Genomic DNA, 26,391 nt, shown 5'->3' on the forward strand with positions numbered 1-26,391 from the left:
GGAGACCAGTGCGGAATTCATTCCACTGTCTATCACCGAGGAGCGTTATCCAGATCTCTGGAAAGCAGATCAACTCGCGGGGTAATATATCGGGGTATTGGGCTGCATACATACACAGGCAAGAAATGGAGAATAGGTAGTGTAGGCCCCGTTTCAAAATCCGGGGAAGCTACAGGGGTCTTCCACTTTGGAACCCCTTGACCGATCAGAAAGTACGGTCACAGCATGGGGGACTGTGGATATTCTTCTCGGCTTGATGCGGTTCACGTTCGATGGGGCGGAATCTGTACAGGAGGGCCCAGTTGCTGCTCTGAAGTGTTTTGCGCCGTTGTGACTGTAGGATTCTTCCTCGACTTGTTTCTGTTTTGCATTCTCTGGACCTCGCTTCAGAAAAAAACAAGACAGACAATTCAACATGACGCCGGTAATGCTCACCGAGCAGGAGCTCGATGAGATTTACACTTTTGCTGTCCAGCTTGGCAAAGATGCAGGCAAAATGCTTCTCGAGGCTGCCCAGCTGAGATTTACTGGCACTCAAACAGCCGATTTGAAGGTTGAGGAGAAGGATAGTTCGGTAGATATCGTAACCAAGACAGACGAAGGTGTGTGTGTTTTGGTGAGCTAGGCAGTCCATGAGCACAGAACTGACCTCATCAGATGTTGAAGCCTTCATCAAATCCTCCATTGAGGCGAAATACCCCCACCACAAGTATGTTCACAGAGCCATTCCGTTTGCCTGAGGCATCTAACGTTCTGCTGGCAGGTTTATCGGCGAAGAGACATACTCCAAAGGCGCGTCCCGCTCCTACCTGGTCTCCGAAACCACACCCAGCTGGTGTGTCGACCCACTAGATGGAACGGTCAACTATACGCACCTCTTCCCCATGTTTTGCGTCTCTATCGGCTTCGTCGTCGCCGGTAGGCCCACCATTGGCGTAGTCTATGCGCCATTCCTTAACCAGCTTTTTACCTCTTGCCGGGGCAGAGGTGCTTGGCTTAACGAAACCCAGCAGCTTCCCCTGATTAGGAACCCAATACCACCTATGCCAGCGGACGCTCCAAGTGGCTGTGTTTTCTCGTGCGAATGGGGCAAAGACAGAAAAGACAGACCCGACGGCAACCTCTACAGAAAGGTGGAAAGTTTTGTGAACATGGCAACGGAAGTGGGAGGAAGAGGAGGAAAGGGTGGCATGGTGCACGGCATCAGGAGTCTAGGGAGCGCAACCATGGACCTCGCCTACACGGCCATGGGGGCGTTCGATATCTGGTGGGAGGGCGGATGCTGGGAGTGGTAAGTTTCTGTTCCAAGACTTGTGTAGTTGAACCTGGGCGCTGACAGCATGGACAAGGGATGTGGCGGCCGGTGTTGCTATCCTCCAGGAAGCTGGTGGGCTAGTCACGAGCGCCAACCCACCCAAGGATATAGAGACGGCAGAAATACAGGAAGTGAAGCTGGGAAGCAGACTGTATCTTGCTATACGGTATGCAATCACACCTGAACTTTTGTCCTTTGGCATTCCGACAAGCTAACACAACACAGGCCAGCAGGGCCAAGCAAGACCGAGACGGGGAGGGAGGGACAGGAACGGACTGTTCGAGAAGTATGGCGACGTGTGAAAGCATTGGAGTATGCAAGGCCGGGAGCCTGAACCTGGCAGTAGATATCGTAAACACGAAACTATAATTATTGCCACAAATATAGATGGGCTGAGTGGTATTTATCTCTGATGCTGAGGTGCACCAACAACCTCGACCAGGTTTGGTCCCAGACCTGGTTCTTATCCTACGTGGGAGTCGAACATGTGGAGGGAGTGAAGAAACTACGCTATGAAGCCCACGCCCACCTTTTTCATATCGGTTTCATTGGGAGCATTTGGTGCCAGAGCACCACGGAGTGCAACCCAGGCCGCCCTTCGGCTTACTGACCATTGGCGGACCACTCAAATCCAAGTTCGAGACAAAAGAGCTCGAGGGAGTGCACCCTGTCCAAAAGTTAACGGCAGCTCCTGTAACAATGTGTCAGTCTCTGGCGCAGCTCTGGTAGTAAAATGGCCAGTCCTTGTTGGTTTCCCTGATCATACAAACTACCTCAAGTAGTTGTCCATCAGTCTAAGCCCGGGAAAGCCACACTCCTCGCCTGGTTACCCTTTCCCTTTTTCTGCTTCTTGTTGGATGATTTTTGCGGGCGTTCGTCCTCACTGTCATCGTCAGAGTCAGAATCGCTCCGGGCCGGTCTCTTGAAGCCAGTGGCTTCCGCCTCCTCCTCTTCCTCTTCGTCAAGGTCGTCGTCTCCAGATTCAGCCCAAACCTTGACCGTTCTGCCGCCGCCACTAATAAGCCTGTTCTGGTAGTCAAAGGTCAAGGCAGAGACCCCCTCGACCTCATCGTGTTTGAGCACAAACTGCACCTCGCGTCTCTTGAGGTCGACAATGCTCAGGCTACCATCACCAACACCAACGATGACCTTTTTGCCCCAGCCAAGCTCGTCGGGAACGCGAACAATGGCATCCAAACTCTCGCCGTCCTTTTTAGTCCGGCCACCAGAAACGTTGATACGCTCTTGCTGATCGTCCCAGGCACCGCGATCCCACAGCGTCAAGATTCCATTACCGGTGCCAACTGCCACCACAGCATTGCTACGCATCTTCTTAGGCCCAAGACCGGTCGGGATGATGGTGGAGCAGAGCAGTTCGTCTTCTTGGTCTTCTGAAGTCGCGACAATTCCGTGCCTAAGGTCGGTGACGGCGAGCGTGGTGCCTCCGGTGGAGACCCACTGTTTGGGAAACCCAGAGGTGCTCTCAGCCGAGGCAGGCAAAGGAGTAATGCTGGAGATGTAATCGGCGTGCGGCACATGCTTTCGCACTGGCTTAGGATTCAGGCTACCGTTTTCGCGCAAGTCGAAGATGTAAAGGCCGCCAGAGTCAGTACCGAGAAGGAGGGTCTGAGGCGACAGGACATGGAGGATGGCAGGGCAATCGGTCGTGCTTGTCGCGCTGTTGCGGGGAGGGAGGCCAATCTTGGAGATGACATTGCCGGTCTCGGGGGAGAAGTGCTTGACCACGGAGTCGGTGCCGGCAGAGTACATGGCTGGTCGCAACGAAGAAAACAGTCAGTCTTGAACCAAAAACACAGAGGCAAAGTTCGACTGGCTGAAGTAAGAGGAAACTGACCTGACCCATCATGGCTGTATGCGAGATGCCGGCAGCTGCCCTTGTGGCGGCGGGTGCTCCAGATACTCTTAATCATACCGCGTCCGCTGCTGGTGCTGCTCCGGCGGCCGCTTTCATCCTCCTCGTCGTCATCGTTCGGCAGGCGAAAGGTCTCAACTTTGCCGCTGGCCAGGCCGACTGTGAGCAGCGGCTCGGACGGGTGCAAGACCTGAGTAAACAGATCCGCTGAGAGCGGAAGAGTGCAGAGGTTTTCCAACATGGTATGGGAGATAATGTGCTAAGGTGTGATCTTCACAGTCGCAAAAACAATGCGGAACTTGGATGCCATCGCGACCTTTTTGAAGCAGCCAATCGCGAAAAATTTGGAGCTCCGGGGGTGGCTTTAGTAAACGCTGGCTTGGCATTCTGTGTGGAGTCTGGGGTTCAGTGGGGGTCCAAAGCAAGCACAGACCAGTTTGCGGCATGAGGAGGGGGGCTGTTGATTTCGTCACTGCTGTCCTGGAACAAGTTTCCCTCTTTGCCTTTCCGCCTCTCATCCAACGACCAGTAGCTGCTGTCCCATGCGGCACATGAAGCATATATGGGAAAGATAACCTACCTCTAGCTAGCAATGTAGTATCTTCCCCAATACAACACCTGCCTCGTTCCTCTCAATATCACCTTCCATCCCAGTCGCCAACTCCAATTCCAGAACTGAGAATGAACGTGGGCAAAATGAAAACCAGCTGGTACATTTTCTTGTGTTGCCTATCTTTCGCAATGGCACTGAATTTGACAGCCAAGCGGCCTTTGAGATGCATCATGTACTACACCGGGTATGTCCCCCCATTGACAACCTAGACTCTATCAACCAACTAATCGTTTGATCAGTCAGCATCCAGTCACGCCTCCAATCGATCAATTAAAGCACGTTACCCATGTTGCTGTTGCCTTCATGAGTCCCGGGGTCTTCAACGAGCCGGGCCGGATGGATTGGTCCTTGTGGACCACAGTGGAAGATGTCAGGAAGAAATTCCCCAAGGAGGCAAAGGTGCTGATCGCAATTGGCGGTTGGGGCGATACCATCGGCTTTTCAGTGGCCGCTCTCTCAGACGAGACACGGAAAACATTTGCTGAGAATGTGGCAAGCATGGTGAGGGCGACTGGGGCTGATGGTGTCGATATCGATTGGGAATATCCAGGGCAAGCCTTAGTCCCATCATTACACAGTTGGACTCAAGTTCGTCTGACACTGCAACCAATGTCTACAGAGGCAACGGTGAAGATTACAAACAGGTTCCCAACACATCGAAATCCTGGGAAATTCAGGCCTATCCCCTTCTCCTTGCCGAATTGCGAGCTGCCTTGGGACCAAACGTCATCATCTCGGCAGCTGTACCGGGCCTCGAACGCGACATGCTTGCTTTCACCAGAGAAACCGTCCCTAGAATCATGAGGCACCTTGACTTCCTCAATGTCATGACTTATGATCTGATGAACCGTCGTGACACCGTGACGAAGCACCACACCGGCATAGACCTCAGTCTCGAGGCTCTCGACGCCTACATCGCAGCCGGAGCCGCACCCCAGGAGCTCAACCTGGGCTTTGGGTTTTACGTGAAGTATTTCCGCACCCTACACGAAAAGTGTCTGCATGATCCGATTGGGTGTCCTACCGTCCTTCTTGAGGATCCGTCAACCGGCGCGGATCTTGGACAGGCGGGGGCATTTTCATGGCACGATGCTGTGCCTGAGGATGTGGCAAATTCCTTTACAAGGGCGATCGGCAAGGGGAGGTATGATGAGAAACAGGGAGGGTATTACTACTGGGATGAAGAGGAGGATATTTGGTGGACCTTCGACACGGCCGAGGCCATCAAGAGGAAGCTTCCAGTTCTCGTGGACAAGAAGAGACTCGGAGGAGTGTTTGCTTGGGGCCTAGGAGAGGATGCGCCTGTTTACGAGCGCTTGGCGGCCGTCAATGAGGAGCTGGATAAACGATTGGAAATCAAGGATGAGCTTTAAGTTCGGTATCCTGAAGATATGAGAATGGGGATGCTGATTGTCATTCTGGCTGATGAGACTATTCTGAAACCCAATTGCTCAAGAAAAGCGCATTATGTCGCGCTGGATGACAAGTACGTTGATCTATTCAGAGCTGTCTTGACAATGCAGTTTCATCATCGCTAAGATTAGCGATGACTCCCACCCGGTTTGCCAGACCCTATTCCTCTCCTCATCAGTAACAACTCGAGGCAGATGTACAACGCAGCCAAGAGCAGCGGCAGAGCAACTATCCACAGCACAACCACGCTAACCCTCTCTTCCCAGTGAACCTGCCTTCCGCTAAACGCTCGGCTTCCATTCACAGAGGCTCCATCCACAACATGTTGTGACTCTTCATCTCCCTGGTACTCGTGATCTTCGACATCAGTACTCGGGTCGGAACCACGGTGTGCGTCGAAAGTGTGATAATTCACATGTTCATTCTGGTGAATTGGCAACGGGGGCTCCACATGATCTTCGTTGTTGTTATCTCTGGGCCAGTTTGGCACGGGTGGAATAACAGGCATCAAACTGCCTCGAACGACAGTATCCTGCCGTTTATTTTTCAAATTAGCAGAGATCAAATTAGCAGAGATCAAATAAGGAGAGGGAAAATCAAAACGTACGGCCAAGAAGGGGTCCTCTGAGAGGATGTCAACAGAGCGAACTATCCCGCTATGGTCGGATTCATGGTCGGAAGAAGAGGTGGATAAAGCAATGGAAGTAGAGCGGGAGGCAGATCCGGAAGGTGACCGCATCTTTTTTTGGCAGCTTCTGGTTGCGAGGTCGCGGTTCACCTGTTCTTGTATGGGTGATGTATTGAATGTTTGTAGTTTGGGTGAGATAATGGCAATGGGTGATTTCAAAAGAACCGAGGTGCTCTGTTGCACAGACCGGCAAACGCAAAAAGCAACAGTCATAAAGAGTGGATGAAATACAATAAACAGAGCATGTTGTGTTTGGAAAGACAACAGGTCTCTGACAAAAGAAGCACCTGCACACCCACATAAACCCAACACCGCACTTGTAAAAATTGTAGGCAAGAATGAGAACACGGACACTATCATCATTTATAGTCATTCAACAATAATAAGGCCACGAGACACTGGAAAGATGAGTACGGGAAATACGGGGCTGGCAACAGTATGACGGACACACGAGCCCGGAAGTGAATGATTGATTCCGCTGTGCAATGTCTTACTTAAACTATTTTTCTTGGAGCAAAGCCAATAAAAATGTCATCTTCTCTGCCCTCTGTCCCATCATAAGCCTTACTACAATCAAGCACCATCCCACCCTGGTATGGAACTCAGGATTCGTTGGTCGGGGGATCTAGGGACTGGATAATCCATTTGATTAGCCAGTTTGCAATGCCCAAGCTGTTGTGTTCCAGCATGAGCAGATGACCATTGCCATAGAGCCCGAAGTCTTCAGGAAGCTTGAGGTGCGAGACAGGCACGCCAGCCTGACGAAGAAAAGCAACGGTGGCATAGTAATATTCAGTATGGAAACTTGAGCCAGCTGTGACCACGCATTGTGGAATATCTTTGAGGTTTGGTAACTTGCGAACTGGGCCGTTTGCTTCGTCCTGGAGGTAGCACTCAGTTCTCGTGAGTGGGTCCACCGACCTGACAAATGGTATCGGCTGGAATCTTTCATGTTTGGGAACTTCATCGATATATGCAGCGTCCTGAAGAAGCTCTTCAAAGCTACTGGGAAGAGAGGCGGAGGGACAAATCCCATAGGTATGTTGGATAGCCCGTATGGTCAAATGCATGGGAAGGGAGGCTCTGGGGATCCGGAAAACGCGGCTTGAATATTTGCTTTCCACCATCGTAAACCCATCCATTGGTGAATGGTGGACTGGTTGGCTCGATAGCAACTATGGCAGCAACCAGATGAGGTGCCTGATCAGTTGCTAGCCATGAGATTGTTGCACCGCTCCCATGACCAACTAGGATTGCCGGGCTTGGAAATTTCTCCAAGAAACGCATCAGAGATCGGACGCCACTCTATTGCTGCTCCTGTGGGTCAAGGTACTCCGGTACCATACGCGCGTAGGTCCTTTCAAATATCGGGTCTCCTAGTTCGCCAGTCTGTGAGCATATTGTTGGTCAGCTTTGATGGACCGGTATTGGGCTCTCTGGGACCTGAGAAGATACATACCCCGTCCCACATGCAATGGGACTGTACAGAAGGCCAATATACTTCGTGTGATTGGCTCCGGGGAGCTGTGTAGTATCTCTGAAGCTCGTCTTTAGACAGGGTTTTGGTGACGCATCCAAAAGATTCATGGCCAGCTGGTTGCTCTGGGTAGCCGCAGGCATGGAAAGGGCGATAGAGTACAAAAGTGAAAAATTCGGCCGTGCAGAAATGGAAGGCCCATCCAGGCTCGCCATCAGCTTTCCACCCAAATGTCTCCAGTTTGGTGATCACCGTGCACGAACACAACTGGATTGTAGTATTTGACTGCTTGCGGGGGGAATATCACAGCTCTAATCTTTCCCGCGCGTGTGGAATCGGCTTCCAAGGTCGATACTCCCATTGTAAAGTATCAGTGATTGCTACTCAAAGAAGCGAGGTATGAAGATGCGAGATGGTGCGTCAACGTTTGAAGAATGAGAATAAAAGTTACTTAACAGCTTAGCCACGACTGAGCTCTCTATTTGAAGTTGGAGAAATGACGTTCCAGGAAGTTAAGTTGGCAGGAACAAAGGCACGAGTGGCAGATACTGGGCCAGGAGCAACTGAGCGTCCCCCGCCTTCACACAATGAAACCTGTAATCCTGACATTTATGAAAACATAACAGTCCTGTGTCTTTCTTTGGAATTGAAAACAAATTAATAATCATCCAACGGCTGTCTCTCCGAGTCTGAAGCCAGTGGGCTGACCATTTGAAAACCCATTCAACAATTCTCTAGGTATCTATCTACTTAGGCAAGGTCGGAGTGCACAAGCAGCCCGTCATTGATTTCGTTGGTCCCAATAGACTGGTTTGATATGCCCATTGTTCAGAGGACTCCAAATGAGCCGCATGTTCTAACTATGCTAGTATCATTGCCAGTCTCCAGTAACCAAACCAATACGCCCACCCCATTTGAAGCTTTTGACATCAAAATTGACAACCACCCCAGAATGATCTGGAAATATCAACAGCCAAGCCCCCAACGTACCAGGGCAGAGCGTGCATCACACCACCCCCATCTCCACATCGACTGTCGACATGGTTGGGTACCCCAGACTCTGCCACGTTTTCCAAGACTGTTTAGCCCTGCCAAGAACATGCACCGAACCCACCCCTGTTGTGGACAGAAAGGTACCACTCACAACTTCATCTTGCTCTCTCAAGGCGCCCGACCGACATCGAAACAACAGGTAGGTATGGAGACATGATCGATATGTCCCTGATAAGAGATACTTAATAGGTTCTTTAATGGCTCAAGATGCATAGCAAAGCACCTCAGCAATCCTATTTTTTTGTTCACGATGTGACCCCCGAAGGTGTGCTACACCGCAAACCGGCAACCGGCTGCCGGGGTTAGGTCCCGCACCACCACCCGAGCCTCCCGATAGGCTCGGCTTGACCTACCGAGATTGGCGGCCGAAACTGATACACCCCATGCCATCATCGTGGGAAAATCCACTGTTTGGTCCCCTAATTTGGTAAAGACCTTCCCCTATCTTGGGGGTCAGCTCCACGAGAGGTGACACTGGAGTGGCATACATAATGCGTGCCATTCCCGGTTCACCGTGTCGAGGCAGGCTGGAGATAGTCCTTCCGTCTGTACACCACCCACACTCCTTTGAAACAGCTTTGCCCATTCACAGTCACTCCTTTATCTGTTTTTCTCACAATTTTTGGTTGTAAACATGCGGTTACTCCGCAACGACGTCGTCGCAGCCGTGTTGCTCTTGGCGCCCTTTTCGTTGGCTGCCCCTACCGAGTATAGCAAGAAGCTGCCTCAGTTCGCTACCATCATCAACCGTCGCCAGCTCAATGCCAACAACGCTACCTATGATTTCATCATCGCGGGTGGCGGTATTGCTGGCCTGACCCTTGCCGACCGCCTGACTGAGGACCCGAATGGTGTGTTTTCCGGACTTCTGTCTTGTCTCGCTATGGTCTTCTAACATCACCTTTACAGTCAAGGTCCTCGTCATTGAGGCTGGGCCCATCGACCCCGGTCTTGAGGGTATCCAGGTGCCTGGCTCATTCTCGCCTTGGTATTATTTCTGGCCGAATCTCTTGACCGTCCCTCAGACAGCTCTGAACAACAGAGTGATCGGGACAGTCAGCGGTCAGGTCCTTGGTGGTGGAAGTGCGATCAATGCCATGGTCTATGTGAGAGGTGACGCAGACGATTACGACGCCTGGGGTTTCATGCAGCGCCGTGGCAACTCTTCGTTTTACGGCAACTCTTCAGTGAGCTCGAGCATGAGCTGGAACACTATGCTGCCTTACTTCCTGAAGAGCGAGAACTTCACAGCACCCAATGCTGCTTATGCTCTGGAGGCCAACATCACTTGGAACCCCGCTGTTCGAGGTACCTCGGGCCCTCTCAAGTACACCTACCCTCCTTACTATTTCCCCGGCGCCGCCAACTGGTGGAATGCCGCGCAGTCGGTGGGACTTCCTCCCGTCGATGACCCTCTGTCTGGAATCAAGAATGGTAAGTCCGTTCAGCTGTTGTCTGGGTGCAAAACATACCCAAAAGTGAACTAACGCCGTCTTCCCAGGTATTTTCCCCATTCCGTCAGTACTCGATGCGGATACCATGACCAGGAATTACGCCAAGATCAACCACCATGACAGGGTCAAGCAAGCCCGTCCTAACTACCACATCCTCGCTGGCAACATTGTCGGCAAGGTCCTTTTCGATCCTAGCTGCAAGAAGGCCATCGGCGTGGAGTATCTCCCTACCAGCGGCGGGGCGGCCACCAACGTCTTTACCTCCAAGGAAGTCATCCTTGCTGCCGGCGGCATCAACACTCCCAAGATCTTACAGCTTTCTGGCATCGGCCCCAAGAAGCTCCTCGACAAGTTCGGCATCAAGATGGTCTCCAACCTGCCCGGTGTAGGCCAGAATCTCCAGGATCAGCCCACTCTCACCGTCCCTTACACCTTTACAAACAACCTCACCCCCAACTCGGGTTCTCTTATGGCCAATGCCACCTACAATGCCGAGCAGCGTGCTCTTTACGATACTGAGCGCAAGGGTGCATACACCATCATCAGCTCTCTCTCCACCAACATCGGCCAACTCTCCCTCAAGCAGGCAACCTCCGACTACCAGGCCATCATCGCCGCCGCCCGCGCCGCCAACCCTGCCGACTCTCTGCCCGCTGATGTCGATGCTACCGTTCTTGCCGGCTACCGGGTCCAGCGCGAGGCCATCCTCAACCAGTTTGGGGGCGACGTCGGCGTTGGAAATCTTCACTGGGGCACCTCTGACAACGCGCTCGTCTACCATCTCAAGCCCCTCAGTCGCGGCACCGTCGAGATTGTCACCACCGACCCTCTCGTCAACCCCGCCATTGACCACCGCACAGCCACCGACCCTATCGACTTTGTCGTCTACACTGCCCTCTTCCGCAAGAACAGGGAGCTGTTTGCCGCCCCTGACATGCAGGTTCTCGGCCCTGCCGAGGGCGCCCCTTTTGCCGCTGCCACGACTAACGAGGAGATCATCGAGGTTATGCGTGGCCAGATCAACCCCTCGAATGCTCACCAGTGCTGCACTGCCGCCATGTTGCCCAAGTCCCTCGGCGGTGTTGTCAACAGCGAGCAGAAGGTTTACGGCGTCTCGCGTCTCAGAGTCGCTGACATTTCGTTCTGGCCCATGCAGACTGCTGGTTCTCCTCTGGGGACCATGTATGCGGCCGGTGAGAGGCTTGCTGACATGATCAAGGCCGAGTATGGTCTTGCGTAAGTTGTCCTTGTGTAAAAGTAGTGGGAAGGGAGATTTTTTGTACATCAAGCTATAGAAATGAATAGATCGTAAACCAGCCCGTCGTTTTCCAACCCCGCCTTTCAGCAGACCTTGACACGGCAACTTTGCAACAGAGTACTCTCTAGGACATTCGCAAAGGTAACAAGAGCGTGTGAGGCTAGGATTCATTGCTGTTATCATATTGCTTAGGTGCGTACCAAATGCCTGCGGTTGTACAGTCTCCATACCCCCCCCAAACGCCGTTAATGCCGCCGCCCACCACCGCCACCCCTGATCTGTGTAACATCTGTAATGCGTAGATGACTACTACCCCGCGAACACAGACCAGCCCTCGCTCCGTTTGTGTTTACAAAGGTGTGTCTTGTTGAAATGCGAGGAAAGGCCAGAAGCTCGCCTGGTCGGTTTGAATAACTGATCATGTACAATAAATATGGAATCCAGTGAGCAGTGATATATAAGTTGGGGTTGCTGTCATAGCAGTGCTGTATCACTCGCTGTGTTGCTCCACGGTGCGAATCAGCGAATCCGAGGGCTTCACTCTCTGGGCCCATTCCCTGCGACGTCAAAGTTAGCAACATCAACCAATTAACGAATACACCTCGGGCAAGAAACTCACGTCCAGCTCCCGTCGTAGACCTTCCTTGTCTCTGGAGAGCCATACTGGGCCTCGTTGAGCGCCGTCTCGAGCACACATGCTGTCACTCCCGTGCCACAACTTGAGATGATGGGTTTTGTCGGGTCAACGCCCTTTTCCTTGAAAACCTGCTTCAGCTTGTCTACAGGAAGGAAGGCCTTGGTCTGGTGATCCAAGACAGCGTCAAAGGGAATGTTGATGGAGCCGGGCATGTGTCCCGAAGAAAGCCCCGGTCTTGGCTCAGGGTCCTTGCCGGACCAACGGCCATATGATCTTGCATCCAGAATTTGGACGCCCTCAGCGCCCTCCTTGTTGTAATCAAGAGCTACCTCTCGCACATCCTCAAAGTGTGCCACTTTCGCTTCGTCCATTTCGGGGATGGGGTACGTGCCGCACTCGACAGTCCATACATTCCCCGACTCAGTTGGCAGACCCTGTTCTACCCATAACCTGAAGTTGTTCAAAATATGCACCCGTGGGTGGCCAAACGTCTTCAATGTCCAGCCGACTCGAGGCGCACTGAATATTCCCAACTCCTTGCTATCGTATACAACCACTGTGTCCTCGTGCCGGATGCCCAGCTCGCTCATGGCCGCAGCGAAGCCTTTTGGGGTTGGGAGCATGTGTGGGTATTCGCTGTGCTTGTCGATCACCTTGTCCAGATCAAAGAACCGGGCTTTTGGAATTCGCTTCTCTCGAAAGACGTCGATACCTGTCCGGCCTTCCGGGTCGTTTGGCAGAAACCACGAGGCACACAGAGGAATAACGCGGGGCTCGGACGAGATGGGCGAAGGAGGGGCCTTCTTGAGGGCTTCGGCAAGTTCTTGGGGAGTCACAAGATAGCTGGAAAAAGATCGGCGCACCCCCGCGGCTTTGGCGGCTGGCTGACGAAGCTGCTGCGAGCCAGATCGAGGCAGCGAAACCCGTAACGGGCGAAGTATAAAGAGAGAAGCCATGGTGGCAGTGTCAATTGGTGCAGTCGCGGAGGATTGGTCTGGTTCTCTGGAGGGGGAGATTTGTGCTTGTAGTTGGAGATGTTTGAGCACGATAAGCGAGCGCCAAGCAGCTGCTTGAACACTCGAACGATGCCGGGCTTTTGGCTCGTTTCTGTTCCCGAGAAACTGTTAGGATTCCCTGCACCGTAGCCGTGACGGGGCCAGGAGGGACGACTGGTTTCCAAGGACAGGCGTTGTCTTGGAGAAAGACAAGTGGGAGAGATGCGTGGTGACGACCCTAGGATTCCGTAGATGCGGGGTCCAGGACTTGGTTCTTTGTCGTTGAAAGCTGCTTGGGGGGAAGAGGTGGTCGGGGATTTGGAGAGGGAAACTTTTGAAATTCCTGGGGAGGGTCGAGGAGCTTGGGCCACAGCAAGCGCCCAATTACGCCATGACCCACTAACACTTGGCTGCCGTTGCAGGGAGAACTGATAACGGCGGCGCCAGCACCTCTCCCGCTCTCAACATCGGATGAGAGACTCTATAGATACTCCAACAGAGACTACCAACAACTAAAACGACCCTATAAACCACCGAATTGTTAGACTCGCCGGAAATCTGCCAGCGATGAAGGTCAAGATCAAGAGGTGGAACGCGGTCGCGACATGGCGATGGGATCTTCCCGAAGATGATCTTTGCGGTATCTGCCAGAACCCCTTTGACAACACATGCCCTGCCTGCAAATATCCCGGCGATGACTGCATCCTTTGTGAGTTCCACACAGCCTGTGGCTATCAGCGGAATGGCGTTTGTTGACTTTCTGTGTGACCCAAAGTATCTGGAAAATGCGGACACAACTTTCACATGGTGAGCAGATGGAGAAGCATTCCTGAATGGAGCCGGCGGCTGTACTGATATTGGCTTGCAGCACTGCATTCTGGAGTGGATGAAGCAAGACTCAGCCAAGGGACAATGTCCGATGTGCCGACAGAGTAAGCTCGTAGGTTACCCTTTCTTGCAGCAATTTGTCTAACATCATGGTAGGGTTTGAATGGGCCGACCAAACGAACCAGACGATGAGGGATGCAGCACAGGCTTTGGCCAGTGTGTAGGTTATCGACTTGTCGGTGCCATGCTAAGTTTTACCTTGGGGCATTTTGCATTGGGCGGCGTTTAAGAGGAAGTACTTCTATATGGTTTTCATGCTTTCTTCCTCGCCGCCAACATGAACATATATTTACATCCATTTCGGGGTGAGGCTGATAAACTCCTATCATCCCAAGAATACACTCTTTTCAGCTGCCCCCAGACGAGGCGGGCGGGTGGGCCGTCCATCGCCCCGTTTTCAGCTCGTACCCTTGACTTAGCGTCACATGCTTGATCACCAGATAGGCGTGCGTTCAGGTCGGTAGATAAGATAAAGGGAATGCGGCGATCTCGTTGACAGCCCCAACTGCCCGCATTGCCATTGCTGCATAGGTCCAACCGCAAAGCCAACCTTGGTCTTGTCACCCATCTGTCACCCAGGATTGACCAGTAGCGTTTTGTTTGCTTTTCTGTTGAATACTCCGCGTGATGGATTGAGGTTTTGCCTAGGCGTCTCAAGGCTGCCCATTTCCCCTAACCTGGTCTTCGCAAGCAATATGCCACACCGAAACGCGCTTTCTCTGTCTCTCTATCAATTCCCGCTCGCTGTTAGATTCCCATCTAGCCTACCAAGCCAGAACTATAGGCAAAATCAGGCATGACCGGTCCCGCTTTCGAACGACCCAGCTCCGCTGCTGCAGGTTACCACGCCTCTTCCATCCCCCCGAGCCCGCGTCCATCTGTCACTGTCAGGGCCAGCAGATCCAGTCTACGTCGCGACCGGGATAGCCATGATTCCGGCGCCTATCCACGGCCTGCGTCTGCAGCTCTCTCACATGAGACATCTCATGATGAACCCATGTACCGTCCGCCATCCTCCTCCTCTCCGCCACAACCGCAGCCTGCGCCCCAACCGACATTCTCCCCGCCCTTTGTGCTCCTCACTTCCACCTCGCATGCTTTGAGCAGGCAGACCATTCACCATCCGGCGGTTCGGTACATTTTTGCCGATGACGATCCAGATATCTTGTCTGCCGAGCTGACGCAGTACCACTATACAAAACAAGACGGCAGCGAGGATAAAACTGGTCCCGGTCACCGTGCCGTCATCATAGATATGGATCAACGAGAGGGCGATATTGGGTTTGAAGTAGCCTGGGCAAGCAGCCTATCGCCTGACTGGGCTGTCATATCAGCAAGCATGGCCAAGATGGACGGCGGCGGCGGGGGACTGGTATTAAAGGTAGAAGGAATGAGTCTCGAGCCGCCCATATCTTTGGCCGCTTCATCAACAACGGGAAAAATGCAGGCTTCTGAAGCTGGTGATATGCACTTTTCCGGCGCGAGCGGTGAAGGGCAGCAACGCCGTCCCCAGCCAAAACAAAGCCCATCATCGTCAGATGAATATGCAGCGTTGCTCCAGGACTTTGAGAAGCGGATGGCGGTTCTACGGAATGTGGCTGAGGTGGGTGCAGAGAGACAGCGAATAATGCGGGAGCATGATCATGGTGGCATGGCTCCTGAGGTCTCAGCGGGCCATCAATTTGCTCCTACAGTTGAGGGCTCAGACCGCTTGCAAGACTGAGACGAGAGAGATACGAGCCTTCGTAGCTACTGGCTTTTCTGGAGCTGTTATATGGTTTGGGCTCGTCATCAGTTTGAAATGGCATGGCCGTTTGCCAGTCATCACCAGAATTGGCGTATGGGGGCCGTTCGGCATTATTTTATATGGGCGGATTAATAGTCCGGTAATCAATACGAAAAAAAGTGTATTAAACCCCTTTGCTATGCTATGACAAAGCATTGCCTTTAAAAGCCATTGTGACCAATGCCATTTTACCTTGGTATCCCATAACGACACAGACTGTGTTAACGACCTCTACTCCTCCCTGGAAACAAAACAAATGTATACAGAATCAAGGACAATCCATGCCCCCGGTTTATAACGAGAACTCACCCGGTACCGATTACGACATGCAAATGACAAGCCAACAAGCTTTCCAGGCGCCTCGGCGCAGCTCATCACCAACACAAACATCGATGCGTTGGGTTGAGGACTTGTTAGCAAGTAATCTTCCTATTATTTATGAATTGAGGGCTTGAGAACCCTTTCAAGAGCCATCAGATCCCACATCCCACTCAACAATAAATCGCTTGTGCATGGGTTGATCTGGCACTCTGTTTAGCCGCCTCCTCGAGATCTGCGAGAGTTGACCGCTTGGCTCGCCAGCGAGTTTGACGGCACGAGCATCGTTCATATGAAGATCATCGAAAACGTTTCGTTCAAAGATGCTTCGTTTCTGTTCGGCAGCCGGAGTAGGGGCAGGAGTAGGAGCAGGGCCAGGGGCGGCGGCCGGAGGGGCCGGAGCTGGGGCCGGCTGTCTTGTTATCATCACATAGGCCACGACAGCCACAACGATAATGACAATGATGGCGACTAGTCACTCTTGTCAGCACCAAACTTTCACCAAGGGGGCATGTTTTTCGGGGGGGGTAACGTACCGCAGATGCCGAGGCAAATCCACTTCTTCTTGCGCGTTTTCCTGGCGGTTGTTACAGCCACCACGAGCTCATCATTCGCCTTGACCATATCCTCTGCGGCCTGCTCGGCGTGCTGGTCGATCTGCATGACGACCGCTTCTTGCTTCACCAGCAACTCTTGCATCTCCTCCATGAGCTCCACAAGCTCGTTCAACCTCTTCTCTACTTCCAGCATCTCCTGATGGCGCTGCCGCACTGCTGCCAGGACAGAGCTCGCCTGACCGGAGCGGTTGCTTTGCATAAGTGCCTGCGAGAAGACGGCGGGCTCGCTGTCCACCATCCGGCGCATCTCAGCGTCGCTGATGTCTCCCTTCACGATGCGGATTTGACGTTCTGTCTGATCTCGTATCCTCTTCCTGTTCTCGCCCTCCAGCGACTGGAATTTTTGAATGGCGGCCTGTACCTGTCGCTCAACCAGCCCGACCTGCCTGTTGTTGCCCCCTAGCTGGTGGTCGTCGGTCTTGACGTCCCGAACACGGTCCTTCAGCGCCCTGAACCGGTCCATGATGTTTGCCGTTAGAGTATCGATTTCATCTCGGATGGCCCCTTGGTTTGTCGCACCCGATAGCTTTACCTGGAGATTGGAAAACTTGTCTAGAAGGGCTTCGAGGCTGCGAACATCGTTGCTGATTTCGGAGCATTTTTGGAGGATCGAACTCTGGGTTGGTCTAGAGGAGGATGTGGGGAGCGAGTTCATCTCGACGTTGGCTATCACGCCTTTGGGGTTAGAAAATCAAATTGTCCAGCAAAGGTCGTAGCTGCTCAGAACTCACCCGCATTACGGTCGTCGAAAGGATTGCTGTAGCCGCTAGGGCTATTTCCTCCACCATATCCGCCCTGGCCGTAGCCGCCGCCGTCACCACCTTGATTATAGGGGTTGTTGTTTGGGTTGTACCCTGCGTACTGAAAACAAGCAGTTTGGTCAGCAATCTGTCTCAACAGCAGTAAGGAACTGCAAAGAATGTTTCAGGGGCCCTGTGCTTGGCATACTCAACCACGAGGGCATATGAGACATGGAGAGTTCTAGAGCATCGGTTCCCAAGTTCATAAATGGCAAAAAGTGACAGCATATACTCACACTCATGTTGTTTGTTGTGGGAGCGCGAAGAGCCTGCTCGCAAGGGCTATGGGGAAAGTGGAGGGGGAGGCGCTCGGTACCCTATTCGCGAGTGTAATGAGGTTGGGTGTGGTGTGGTGTTGACGGTGGTAGTAGTCTATGTAGGATGATATTGCTGACACAAAAGAAAACCACGCTGGAGGAGAGGGTATCGAGATCGCGAAAATGAACAGGGAAAACACAAGCGCCAAACATTGAAAAGAAGTTCAAACAGGGGACAAAAAACGGCGGTGGGCACGGCTGGGTTAATGAATGGTAGGTTTTTCAGGCGAAGGCCATCAGACACCAGAGGAATCTCAGGAGGTCGGCCCAAACGAGGTTAGCGGGTTTGTGGCGCGGTCTCACGTTTGCTCGCAGAACAGCCGCTCGCTCGCGTCGGGATCATGAACCCCTGCTCTGGAACTGTTAAAGGTTGCAGTGGATCCTACACCGAGTACCTACCTTTGCCATGTTCCTTTCTCGCAACGGCAATTGTATGAATATGCATGGGATGATTGGTGGAATAGGCTGTATGTAATAACCAGCACCAGATGTCCCGGACGGCCATTCCCCAGGTCAAGGTCTGAATCGAGTGCGAATCACGGTCAACGACTTGGTCTCGATTTCTCGAGGGGATCACCGGTGAAGTGGGTCGCTGATTTGAAGCGCTTGGCTGGTTACGAAGAGCCGTCTTGGCAAGAAGCAGCTTAAATCCAACGCAGGCCGGGGCAGCCTCGGCAGCAAAAACCGTTTCAGAACGGCGATCGTCAGGCACGTTCAATCGTCAAACAGACATCGGCCCCGTGCTCAGTATGAAAGTGACGACAATGTCACTGTCTTGTCATGGCTCCTTTTGCTGTCCAACCCCTCCAACGAAGCCTTCATCAATCCTTTAATGCTTATCCCAACAAAGCACGCTTCCCGAACCCAACTATAAACACCTGCATGCTGCACGACTCAGCCCAACTATGGCGTGGGCGGCTCAGTGCCGTTACCCCATCGCGGGGAAAGGAATGGGGAGTGTACAGCACAAGGCCCTCTTGAAGACCGCCGCCTGGGCTCGGGGCCTGGTGTGCGGAAAACAGTCAAGACATCGTGGCCAGGACGGCCGAGTTTGGGCCGCTTCTATCGGCACCTTTTCGGGTTGCTGCAACATCACAAGCATCTTCTGGCGTACAGACCGAATCTCAATTTACGAAACATGCCTCTCAGTAGCTGCAAACATCTAGCTGATTAAACCGCCAAACTACTTCCCGCCGCTCTGTAAAGCACCCCAAACCATGCCCAGCCAAGAACCGGTGCCCCCTTTCTCAACGTCAAGTCAGACTACCGCATAAGCAGAGGCATAGCTGACGCTGAAGTCGAAGCTCTTCTTCACCAAATTGCTTCTCTGGTACTGCACAAATTTGAACTTTCCTTTTCCATCGACGGCTTCCAAGGCTGCCATGATTACGCCAATTGGATGCCTGCCGCAGACAGTGTTGTGGCTATCCTGAACCACCTTGTAGAATTCACTATGCTCACCAGACTCCACGGCATCCATGGCCAACTGGTCCAGCACTTTGATGACATCGTGGATCTCAGGCTCTCCAGAACTGATGCCGAGTTTACTCCAATCTGGCGGGGTGACGTTCAGGACTTCGTGCCGCACACCCTTGGACCGTGGCGCGTCCATGTCACGAATCGCACCGTCAGAAAAATGAGGTCGGTAGCTGAATCGGGATCCCCAGTGACAGAAATCGGACGAGACGATCCAGGCTGTGGTGGGGTCCTTCAGGTACGAGGACAGCAACTTTCCAAAGGCCTTTTCTTCTTCGGCAGATCCATCGCCCACGAGTATCGGAACTATGGGCGGGTACTTTGTGCTGTCGTCTCCGAAGGTCTGCTGAAGTCTCTTCCAGAGGAACGGAACGTGCATTTCCAGAGAATGTTCATCGACGTCTCGGCGGGCGGGTATATCGGTGAACTTGCCCGTTTCCCTCAGCTCGTTTACCGTGTTCCTATCCACCATGAGGTCCCCAAAGGGTGTTGCATATTTGCTGAATGTGGTTAACGCGCATCCGTGAAGATAATATGTGTGGGACGGTCCGAGAATGAAGACCCGTTTCGCCGCTCTGAGGTCGAGAGCCTTGTAGGCCCAGGCTGCGCAAGGCCCAGAATATGAATAGCCCGCATGGCTTCGAATTAAAGTCAGCATATTGAATCATCTCTCACAAGACACCGGGCTATTTCTCGCTTACGGAGCTATGATCACTCGGGCGCCAGGCACAGGGAGACCATGGTCATCCAGCTGGTCAGGCACACGGCTTAGGAACCCGTCGAGCTGCGATGACAACTCCTTCTCATCATCATCGTACCAGGATCCAGCATGGCTAGCATCCCGTGTGGCCATGTTGTCTCGGGGCTGAGTTTCAAAGGAACTTTGAAAATAACACAAAGAGTCTGAGCTGGTTATCTGAATCGAGTAGCATCGAGGAATGGGAGAAGCAGCTCCTTGCCACATGGACGGTTGGGCTACCACCTAGCTCAGGTGGGGTTAGATAGGTCGGTAGCTACTTGGAGCTCTGCCCCGCACTGACGTCCGTGGTCAGTTGCACTTCATGTCACCAGCGAATTCACAGAGCAAAGCGCATAATAAAGAAAAATCAGGTCTGACCATGTCTTTTGAATAAAATAACTAGAATGTATCGTCCACCAGAAAACCCTGTCCCAGATCCAGTCAACTCTTGACTGCCTCAAACCACAAACACCATCCGACCAAGAGGTATCAACAAAGACCCACAACCTACTCAAACACAGTGTATACACAAATCCACTCCGTGATGCCATGCTTCCCAGCCACTTGAACAAATCTTGAACTGAAGCCCGCCATTTCTCACTCGGCCCATCAGTACACACCAACACCCTGGGTCCGCCCGCTCCCGTTGGCTGCCCCCCAGTCCCGTCTCCCAGCGCAAGCCAAACATCGCCTGTGCTCCCCAAGATTGCTGACCGAGCAGCTGAAGCATACCGTCTTCCCACACGCTCCGCACGTGTTTTCTCCCATTTCGCCGCCTCCATCTATATCCATCATGATGCCATCCTGATCACCACAGGCATCCGATTCCAGCAGCCCCACGCCACAGTCGTCACATGTTGTTGAAGCCACCGCTGTGGATGAGTTGGGCATCGCAATTGGGGATGGCGAAGAGGTCAAAGACGCCTGAGACGACGACGGGCTAGCCACAGTTCGTGTGGGGAGCTTCCAGAAGCTGTGGAGGGAGCGTTGGTGTTGGTCGGGGTGCACCTCTGAGGGAACTAAGGTTGGAGTCGGTTCAGTGACTTGAACTTGGGGCGGCGACGGCGCTTGTTGCTGAGTATGTTGCTGCTGTTGTGCAGAGAATAGCAGATTTAGGGTACGTTCTGCGAGATGAAAAAAGAGAGGTAAGTCACTGTGCCCAAACTCATCATGGTAAAACGAATCGGGGGGCTCCTACGGTGAATGATTGCCTCAGGTGGCCTATTATCGCGGAAGCGCTTCCTGGTACGGCCAGGCATGTGTGAAGAGGTGGGGAGACGGGGCGAAAAGAAGCCGCGCCTAGCCGTATCCATCGCACTGATGGCATCGAAGTTGAAGCTGCTCGCCCGAGGTGGTGATGCAAGGGCTGAGCTAAAGGAGCTCAGGTGCGAGTCGGACCGTTTGCGCTTGATGACCATTTTCACAGATCAATGCCTTGACAACTTGGGAGTAGCAATGTTGGAAATATCCGTACTCTCATCAAAAGAACCACACGGACGCTGTCGAGGTTGCTTGAGTGACAAGCAAAGAAAGACGGAAACAGCCATCGAGTTCAAGGGGGTCCAGACGCGACTGTACCACGACCACACGTGTAAATCTTTAAGTGCATGGTCCGTGCTTTTCGCGTTCGGCTCCTGATGCAGGTTGGTACATACAAGTGGTGTAGCAGCAAAGCTCTCAAAACCTTCCATCCTTGGTCTCTCAATTTACAGGGAACTTTTCGAGCTTCAGTCTATAAGATTGGTTGGACTTTTGTAGAAGACTAGAAGTTAAATCAGTATTCGTTGCCAAGTTCGTCCAGGCCTCTCCAGCTCTTTGTGGTCGATGAGCTCTTGGCGTCCCGTGATCTGGCGCTGCTGACGTGAGGCCCAATCGAACGCGTCTCTTCCTCATCCCCCCGCACTACGCGTCACTTTTCAACATCCTTTTCACAGCACACCTAACATTCTTCGACGATTGGTACAAATTTTAGTCGATGAACTGAGATGTCTTTGCTAGGTCTTAATATTCTACGCCACCTGATTGACATTTCCAGATGACCTCGGGCGAGTCAGCACAACAAGCAAAGGAGCCATGCTCTCCAGAGCTTGGACCATTCAAGGACCAAATAGCACAACCTCAAGATCCAGATAGTGAAAATACCAATGCCGATCTTGCCTCGCTAAAGTACTCGCTTCTTGGTCCGTCCTTGACAAAGGCCGGCCAGGACAAGGTTGATCAGTCCAAGGTAAACCCATCGCTTCCAAGTCTCCTGATATTGCAGTGCCGAGTTCTGACTACCGGTCTCAGGTCGCCGAAGTTATCTATAATTCTTCCAAAGGTTCCAAGTTCTTCAACCGTGAGGAGGAAAGAGACAAAGCCCTGACTGTCAAGATTGATCAAATCCTCGCCAAAAAGCGACAGTTGGAGAAGCTAGACCTCTCTCGGGAGCTCAGGGCTGCAGATGCGCTGCTTGCACAACTCGAGGCCTCACGTGATCTTACTCAACACATTGTTCATATCGATTGCGATGCCTTCTACGCCGCTGTTGAACAACTGGACCGTCCCGAGCTCGCAGACCTCCCCTTTGCCGTGGGTGGGGGCGTTCTGACAACCTGTAACTATGTAGCTCGGAGATTTGGATGTCGAAGCGGCATGGCCGGCTTCGTGGCAAAAAAGCTCTGCCCCCAGCTCATTTTGCTTCCACTCAATTTCGACAAGTATAACGCAAAGGCTGCCGAGGTGCGAGAGATCCTAGCAGACTACGACCCCCGGTTCGAAAGTGCCAGTATTGACGAGGCCTATCTCAACATCACCCAGTACTGCATCGACCACGGCATGGAAGCTGCCGATGTGGTGTCCCAAATGAGAAGGGAGATACATGAAAAGACACACATCACCGTGTCCGCAGGGATTGCAGCCAATGCACGTCTGGCGAAAATCTGCTCCAACATGAATAAGCCTAACGGACAATACGTTCTTCCTCGTGACCGGGTCGTCATCATGGAGTTCATGCGGGACCTCTCGTGCCGGCAAGTCAACGGTATCGGACGAGTTCTAGAGCGGGAGCTTGGTGCCGTTGGCATAAGCACCTGCGGTGACGTTTATACGCAACGACAGTTCATCGAGAAACTTTTCGGTGAGAAGACCTACAACTTCCTTTTGCGGTGCTATCTTGGCCTTGGACGCACGAGCATACAACCTGCCGAAGAGTATGAGCGCAAGAGTGTTGGAACAGAGCGCACGTTTCGTGACATGGATAATCCGACCCAGTTACGTGAGCAGCTCAGACGAATAGCAGAAGAGTTGGAAAAGGATATGCGGCGGGCTGAATGCAAAGGTCGGACTCTCTGCATCAAGGTCAAGCTACATACGTATGAGGTGCTCACACGTCAAATAGCTCCGCCAAAGGCGGTCTATCTCGCCGATGACTTGTACGACTACGCACTGCCAATGCTGGTGAAGCTTGAACAAGAGGTCCCTAATATGAAGTTACGCCTCCTGGGCCTCCGATGTACTCATCTACTCAGCACAAGAAAGCCAGATACAATGGCCTTTTTTGGGTTCAGACCGAGGAGGGCGGGCTCTGTAGAGACTGGGGAATCTACCAGCCGCATAAATCCAAAAAAAGCCGCTGGCACTGAAGAAGTGTGGGAGGAGTGGCCCTCTGAAGCACGCAACGATGTCCTCCTGGTTGAGCGCGCAGGGAGCAGCTCAGGGACCGACAGTCTATTCTGGAGACATGGCAAAGAAGTTCTCCCCAACCCGAAGAAGGAAAAACAGCCTGCTGAGGTGATGCAGGAGGAGCTTTGGGACTGCCCAATATGCAACCGACCACAAACGCCTGACGAAAGACAGTTCAATGAGCACATTGATCTATGTCTCTCGAGGCAAACTATTCGAGACGCCATTCAGCAGGTGGCTGCTTCAACCCCTCCACCCGGCAAGCCCAGTATTCCTGAAGCAAAGAAGAGCAAAGATAAGAAGAGAGGAAGGCAGTCAACAGCAGCCGATCCTCGACAGAAGAAGCTCCGGTTTACATGAGAGCAAGCTGTGGTGCGATGGGCAGTTAGCTTTCTACCAAGTGATGATTGGTGGAAAGGGAAGCACAATCTCAGGATAAGTAGATACCTGCCTTTATAGGAGCACTGGAAGGCTCACACATCCATGTAACTGAAAAAAACATGTGACTATGTCTTGGTTCAAAATAACAGACAGAGCGCCGAAATGCTGACGATTACGATGCATCGTATTTGCCCGAATGACGAGATCTACATGTTAAAAGCAATGTACGGTTCCGGCCTCACTGTCTCGCCAGAGACGAGCTGACTAGGCTTCACTGCTAACTCGACGGTTGCCCCCCATGCTCATCCTAATCTGATGATCCTCCTCCTCTTCCTGCTCAAGCTCCTCACCGGGAAGTCGAACAGCCCTATCTAGGGCGACCGGTAACCCCCTGTGCCTGCCACGAAGCATGACAACACAAAGTAAGAGTTTTGACACGGGATGCCAAACCCCACAGAAGCTGTACGAGTCGTGTGGTACTCCAACGCTGATGCCAACGCAGCCATACGCCGACACCACCTCGAATATGACGTTGAAAACACTGAAGTTGATGGGATCTGCCATGAAGTTGCTCGTATTGATGGTAATGATGACCAAAATCGCCAGACTTAACCACCAGAGGTCGTGGGCCAATTGTCCGTGTATCTGCTGGCTGATGAAGCTGATGCGCGACTCGGGCCTCCGGAGAGAAGAAGGTGGCCGAGCCCCAACACCATGCCATGTTACCGTCCAACTAAACGCTCGGTGAAGTGCTGACAGGCCGCCTTGAGGGGAAACCTTACTGGGTGGCGGTCCGTGATGAGTGAGGGGAGATTGTTCTGGATCTGAATCAGGCGCATCGTCTTCAACATAGATACCAAGAGACCGCTCTTCATAGACGTTTGAATGTCGCATCGTGACCACCACCGGGTACGCTGATATATACATCATGATCACATACAAGACTTGCAGTCCGATGTATACTGATGGGATGGGAACAACATAAAACCCACCCGAACGTACGGCTACACCCAGTGGTCAACAGATCAGCAACCATGTGCTATAAAAGAGGACTCGGTTCAGCTTACCAATAGCTTGAAACAACCCATCAAGCACGCGAGATCCAGGAGGTATGCTTTCGATAGGTGGGTTGCCAATGTTGAGAACCTCAAAAGCGACCCAGTCAATGCTGTTCAGCAAAACGAGCATAAACAATAGCCACCAAGTGGCGCGAGCGGGAAAGAGGTTGGTATAGATGCGGCGCGGGTACTGAAGAATAAATTTCAAGGTGTCCTTAAGGGGGTTGTACTCCTCCTCTCGTGTCACCAGAGATAACAACCTCAAGAGAGACCAAACAATGAGCCTCAAAAAGACAGGATAGGCCGTATTGCCGGCGAGAATCATCAGCCCCATGGTGACAAGAACAAAGTATGAGTTCTGAAAGGGAATCATATTGGCATCCAAGAGCGACATTCCTGAATTGTTGAATGCCGAGGCGCCGTTGAATATCCCCAGCCACCAGGGGTTTATGCCATTTCTCAGCGGCGGCTCGGCTTGGTTGTTGTTGATCCAGGCACCAAGCGCGATGCAGCCAAGAGACTGCCAGAGGACAAAGTAGACAGGCACAAGCAAGGCAAGGACTTTGAGCGCTCGATACTCGCAACCGCCTAGCTGTTCCCGTTCTTCGTTGGTCAGGTCGTAGAACTGAGCGTTTCTATTGCTGGAACGATGAGTGAGGAAGCTTCGCATGCCAGAATGACACTTTGTGCCCTCTTCTGGCCTGCCATGAGCGAGTACGCTTCGGTATACTGGCTGGTTATCGAGGGGGACATGTTGGGCCGCCGTTGACGTGGCCTTGATCCCATCGTGGACTTGCATGTCCGGGAGATGAGTGTCTACAAAAGCGATATGAGTGGGATTTGTGTTTTCGGAGGCTTCGCCATTGATACAAGCTCGACCAAAGTTGGTGGTGGCATCAGCCTCGGGCCGGTTCGTTTGGGGAAGCGAAACGTGCTGGTTATCTATGGAACTCAGTCTGTAAGCTGCGGGTTGGTGCTGGGCTGTGTGCGATGATAGCGATCGCCGAGATGAATGAGAATTCGGTAATCTGCCGAGACTGAGAGCGTTTCCTCCATGAGAAGTTCGTCGCCGGCGCTCTGATTGAATCACATCCCGGAAGCGTTGCTCGAAGGCGTGTTTCCTCGTCATGACCGTCCATATAGACACCCAGATGGAGCTGCCAAATATGATGAGGAGAAAAAGTAGCGACTGCTGCCACGTTGTCAGTTGACTTAGGTTGACTGTGTTCAAGCCAGCTTCCGTCATGGCGGATACAACCAGGAACAAGCTGTCAGTATAGCTGATGCTCCAAGCTGGACTGGACGACCCCCAAAAGACAAGTGACGAGACCAGACAAACGCTGATGAAGTAAGCATAATGGATGGTTATGAAGTTCAACGGCGGGAGCCAAGAACGACAACGAGAGATAAATACCACGGCCCGAGGGTGGTTTTGCGCAAGTTTACGCCGTCGACGCGACATGGTATGGTGGATGCTCTGATGAGAGCTAACAGCAGCAAAGCTGACGTAGTCGAGGGACAGGTCCGAACCGCATCAGGCTATGCGTCTAGATGTCGTGGGGCTTCGCGGGG

General features: G+C 52.6%; 13 protein-coding genes across 13 annotated transcripts; 6 read left to right on the plus strand and 7 right to left on the minus strand.

Annotated features, from left to right (window-relative positions):
- Positions 1–366: 366 nt before the first annotated feature.
- QC761_505140 (uncharacterized protein) lies at positions 367–1,959 on the plus strand. Its single transcript, XM_062879741.1, has 5 exons — positions 367–602; positions 658–709; positions 764–1,291; positions 1,350–1,481; positions 1,541–1,959. The coding sequence occupies exons 1-5, from the start codon at positions 416–418 to the stop codon at positions 1,647–1,649; spliced, it is 1,008 nt and encodes a 335-aa protein (XP_062730904.1). The 5' UTR covers positions 367–415; the 3' UTR covers positions 1,650–1,959.
- Positions 1,663–3,519, minus strand: JIP5 (WD repeat-containing protein jip5). The gene is made up of 2 exons (XM_062879742.1): positions 3,171–3,519; positions 1,663–3,087 (listed from the first exon to the last, which is right to left on the minus strand). Exons 1-2 carry the CDS (start codon positions 3,427–3,429, stop codon positions 2,105–2,107), a joined length of 1,242 nt encoding a protein of 413 aa, XP_062730905.1. The 5' UTR covers positions 3,430–3,519; the 3' UTR covers positions 1,663–2,104.
- Positions 3,520–3,884: 365 nt separating this feature from the next.
- QC761_505160 (uncharacterized protein) lies at positions 3,885–5,174 on the plus strand (the record flags this gene model as incomplete). Its single annotated transcript, XM_062879743.1, has 3 exons — positions 3,885–3,985; positions 4,041–4,352; positions 4,421–5,174. The coding sequence occupies 3 exons, from the start codon at positions 3,885–3,887 to the stop codon at positions 5,172–5,174; spliced, it is 1,167 nt and encodes a 388-aa protein (XP_062730906.1).
- A 1,150-nt stretch (positions 5,175–6,324) lies between these two features.
- On the minus strand, positions 6,325–7,740 carry QC761_505170 (uncharacterized protein; the record flags this gene model as incomplete). Its single annotated transcript, XM_062879744.1, has 3 exons — positions 6,325–7,291; positions 7,362–7,646; positions 7,687–7,740. The coding sequence occupies 3 exons, from the start codon at positions 7,738–7,740 to the stop codon at positions 7,208–7,210; spliced, it is 423 nt and encodes a 140-aa protein (XP_062730907.1). The 3' UTR covers positions 6,325–7,207.
- A 388-nt stretch (positions 7,741–8,128) lies between these two features.
- Positions 8,129–11,223, plus strand: QC761_505180 (uncharacterized protein). Its single transcript, XM_062879745.1, has 3 exons — positions 8,129–9,283; positions 9,342–9,866; positions 9,934–11,223. Exons 1-3 carry the CDS (start codon positions 9,067–9,069, stop codon positions 11,124–11,126), a joined length of 1,935 nt encoding a protein of 644 aa, XP_062730908.1. The 5' UTR covers positions 8,129–9,066; the 3' UTR covers positions 11,127–11,223.
- On the minus strand, positions 11,202–13,601 carry QC761_505190 (uncharacterized protein). Its single transcript, XM_062879746.1, has 2 exons — positions 11,764–13,601; positions 11,202–11,701 (listed from the first exon to the last, which is right to left on the minus strand). Exons 1-2 carry the CDS (start codon positions 12,735–12,737, stop codon positions 11,635–11,637), a joined length of 1,041 nt encoding a protein of 346 aa, XP_062730909.1. The 5' UTR covers positions 12,738–13,601; the 3' UTR covers positions 11,202–11,634.
- APC11 (ubiquitin-protein ligase Anaphase Promoting Complex) lies at positions 13,262–14,022 on the plus strand. Its single transcript, XM_062879747.1, has 4 exons — positions 13,262–13,485; positions 13,552–13,583; positions 13,645–13,708; positions 13,761–14,022. Exons 1-4 carry the CDS (start codon positions 13,344–13,346, stop codon positions 13,826–13,828), a joined length of 306 nt encoding a protein of 101 aa, XP_062730910.1. The 5' UTR covers positions 13,262–13,343; the 3' UTR covers positions 13,829–14,022.
- A 438-nt stretch (positions 14,023–14,460) lies between these two features.
- Positions 14,461–15,387, plus strand: QC761_505210 (uncharacterized protein; the record flags this gene model as incomplete). The annotated part of the gene is made up of 1 exon (XM_062879748.1): positions 14,461–15,387. One exon carries the CDS (start codon positions 14,461–14,463, stop codon positions 15,385–15,387), a length of 927 nt encoding a protein of 308 aa, XP_062730911.1.
- Positions 15,388–15,546: 159 nt separating this feature from the next.
- On the minus strand, positions 15,547–18,363 carry QC761_505220 (uncharacterized protein). Its single transcript, XM_062879749.1, has 5 exons — positions 17,902–18,363; positions 17,422–17,856; positions 17,117–17,246; positions 16,305–17,051; positions 15,547–16,239 (listed from the first exon to the last, which is right to left on the minus strand). Exons 2-5 carry the CDS (start codon positions 17,425–17,427, stop codon positions 15,914–15,916), a joined length of 1,209 nt encoding a protein of 402 aa, XP_062730912.1. The 5' UTR covers positions 17,428–17,856; positions 17,902–18,363; the 3' UTR covers positions 15,547–15,913.
- Positions 18,364–18,533: 170 nt separating this feature from the next.
- QC761_505230 (uncharacterized protein) lies at positions 18,534–19,942 on the minus strand (the record flags this gene model as incomplete). The annotated part of the gene is made up of 2 exons (XM_062879750.1): positions 18,534–19,616; positions 19,680–19,942. 2 exons carry the CDS (start codon positions 19,940–19,942, stop codon positions 18,761–18,763), a joined length of 1,119 nt encoding a protein of 372 aa, XP_062730913.1. The 3' UTR covers positions 18,534–18,760.
- Positions 19,943–20,326: 384 nt separating this feature from the next.
- Positions 20,327–21,338, minus strand: QC761_505240 (uncharacterized protein; the record flags this gene model as incomplete). Its single annotated transcript, XM_062879751.1, has 2 exons — positions 20,916–21,338; positions 20,327–20,841 (listed from the first exon to the last, which is right to left on the minus strand). The coding sequence occupies exons 1-2, from the start codon at positions 21,133–21,135 to the stop codon at positions 20,327–20,329; spliced, it is 735 nt and encodes a 244-aa protein (XP_062730914.1). The 5' UTR covers positions 21,136–21,338.
- Positions 21,338–23,942, plus strand: QC761_505250 (uncharacterized protein). The gene is made up of 2 exons (XM_062879752.1): positions 21,338–21,944; positions 22,007–23,942. Exons 1-2 carry the CDS (start codon positions 21,753–21,755, stop codon positions 23,738–23,740), a joined length of 1,926 nt encoding a protein of 641 aa, XP_062730915.1. The 5' UTR covers positions 21,338–21,752; the 3' UTR covers positions 23,741–23,942.
- Positions 23,943–24,025: 83 nt separating this feature from the next.
- QC761_505260 (uncharacterized protein) lies at positions 24,026–26,281 on the minus strand (the record flags this gene model as incomplete). The annotated part of the gene is made up of 2 exons (XM_062879753.1): positions 24,026–24,765; positions 24,829–26,281. 2 exons carry the CDS (start codon positions 26,279–26,281, stop codon positions 24,026–24,028), a joined length of 2,193 nt encoding a protein of 730 aa, XP_062730916.1.
- Between the last annotated feature and the right edge of the window lie 110 nt (positions 26,282–26,391).

The sequence above is a fragment of the Podospora bellae-mahoneyi genome, chromosome 5 (assembly GCF_035222275.1).
Source record: "Podospora bellae-mahoneyi strain CBS 112042 chromosome 5, whole genome shotgun sequence".
NCBI lineage: Eukaryota > Fungi > Ascomycota > Sordariomycetes > Sordariales > Podosporaceae > Podospora > Podospora bellae-mahoneyi.

Bases quoted from the DNA above. Each gene is read 5' to 3' on its own strand.
- QC761_505220 (XM_062879749.1), bottom strand. The intron at 17,052-17,116 runs GTGAGTTCTGAG...AAGGCGTGATAG, and splicing joins TTTCGACGACCGTAATGCGG to CCAACGTCGAGATGAACTCG. The intron at 16,240-16,304 runs GTACGTTACCCC...AAGAGTGACTAG, and splicing joins GATTTGCCTCGGCATCTGCG to TCGCCATCATTGTCATTATC.
- QC761_505140 (XM_062879741.1), top strand. From the start codon at position 416: ATGACGCCGGTAATGCTCACCGAGCAGGAGCTCGATGAGATTTACACT. The intron at 603-657 runs GTGTGTGTGTTT...TGACCTCATCAG, and splicing joins CGTAACCAAGACAGACGAAG to ATGTTGAAGCCTTCATCAAA. The intron at 1,292-1,349 runs GTAAGTTTCTGT...AGCATGGACAAG, and splicing joins GAGGGCGGATGCTGGGAGTG to GGATGTGGCGGCCGGTGTTG.
- JIP5 (XM_062879742.1), bottom strand. From the start codon at position 3,429: ATGTTGGAAAACCTCTGCACTCTTCCGCTCTCAGCGGATCTGTTTACT. The intron at 3,088-3,170 runs GTCAGTTTCCTC...CGTTGCGACCAG, and splicing joins ATACAGCCATGATGGGTCAG to CCATGTACTCTGCCGGCACC.
- QC761_505250 (XM_062879752.1), top strand. From the start codon at position 21,753: ATGACCTCGGGCGAGTCAGCACAACAAGCAAAGGAGCCATGCTCTCCA. The intron at 21,945-22,006 runs GTAAACCCATCG...TACCGGTCTCAG, and splicing joins ACAAGGTTGATCAGTCCAAG to GTCGCCGAAGTTATCTATAA.
- APC11 (XM_062879747.1), top strand. From the start codon at position 13,344: ATGAAGGTCAAGATCAAGAGGTGGAACGCGGTCGCGACATGGCGATGG. The intron at 13,584-13,644 runs GTGAGCAGATGG...ATTGGCTTGCAG, and splicing joins GCGGACACAACTTTCACATG to CACTGCATTCTGGAGTGGAT. The intron at 13,709-13,760 runs GTAAGCTCGTAG...ACATCATGGTAG, and splicing joins ATGTCCGATGTGCCGACAGA to GGTTTGAATGGGCCGACCAA.
- QC761_505180 (XM_062879745.1), top strand. From the start codon at position 9,067: ATGCGGTTACTCCGCAACGACGTCGTCGCAGCCGTGTTGCTCTTGGCG. The intron at 9,284-9,341 runs GTGTGTTTTCCG...TCACCTTTACAG, and splicing joins CCTGACTGAGGACCCGAATG to TCAAGGTCCTCGTCATTGAG. The intron at 9,867-9,933 runs GTAAGTCCGTTC...CCGTCTTCCCAG, and splicing joins TCTGTCTGGAATCAAGAATG to GTATTTTCCCCATTCCGTCA.
- QC761_505190 (XM_062879746.1), bottom strand. From the start codon at position 12,737: ATGGCTTCTCTCTTTATACTTCGCCCGTTACGGGTTTCGCTGCCTCGA. The intron at 11,702-11,763 runs GTGAGTTTCTTG...TTGACGTCGCAG, and splicing joins GTCTACGACGGGAGCTGGAC to GGAATGGGCCCAGAGAGTGA.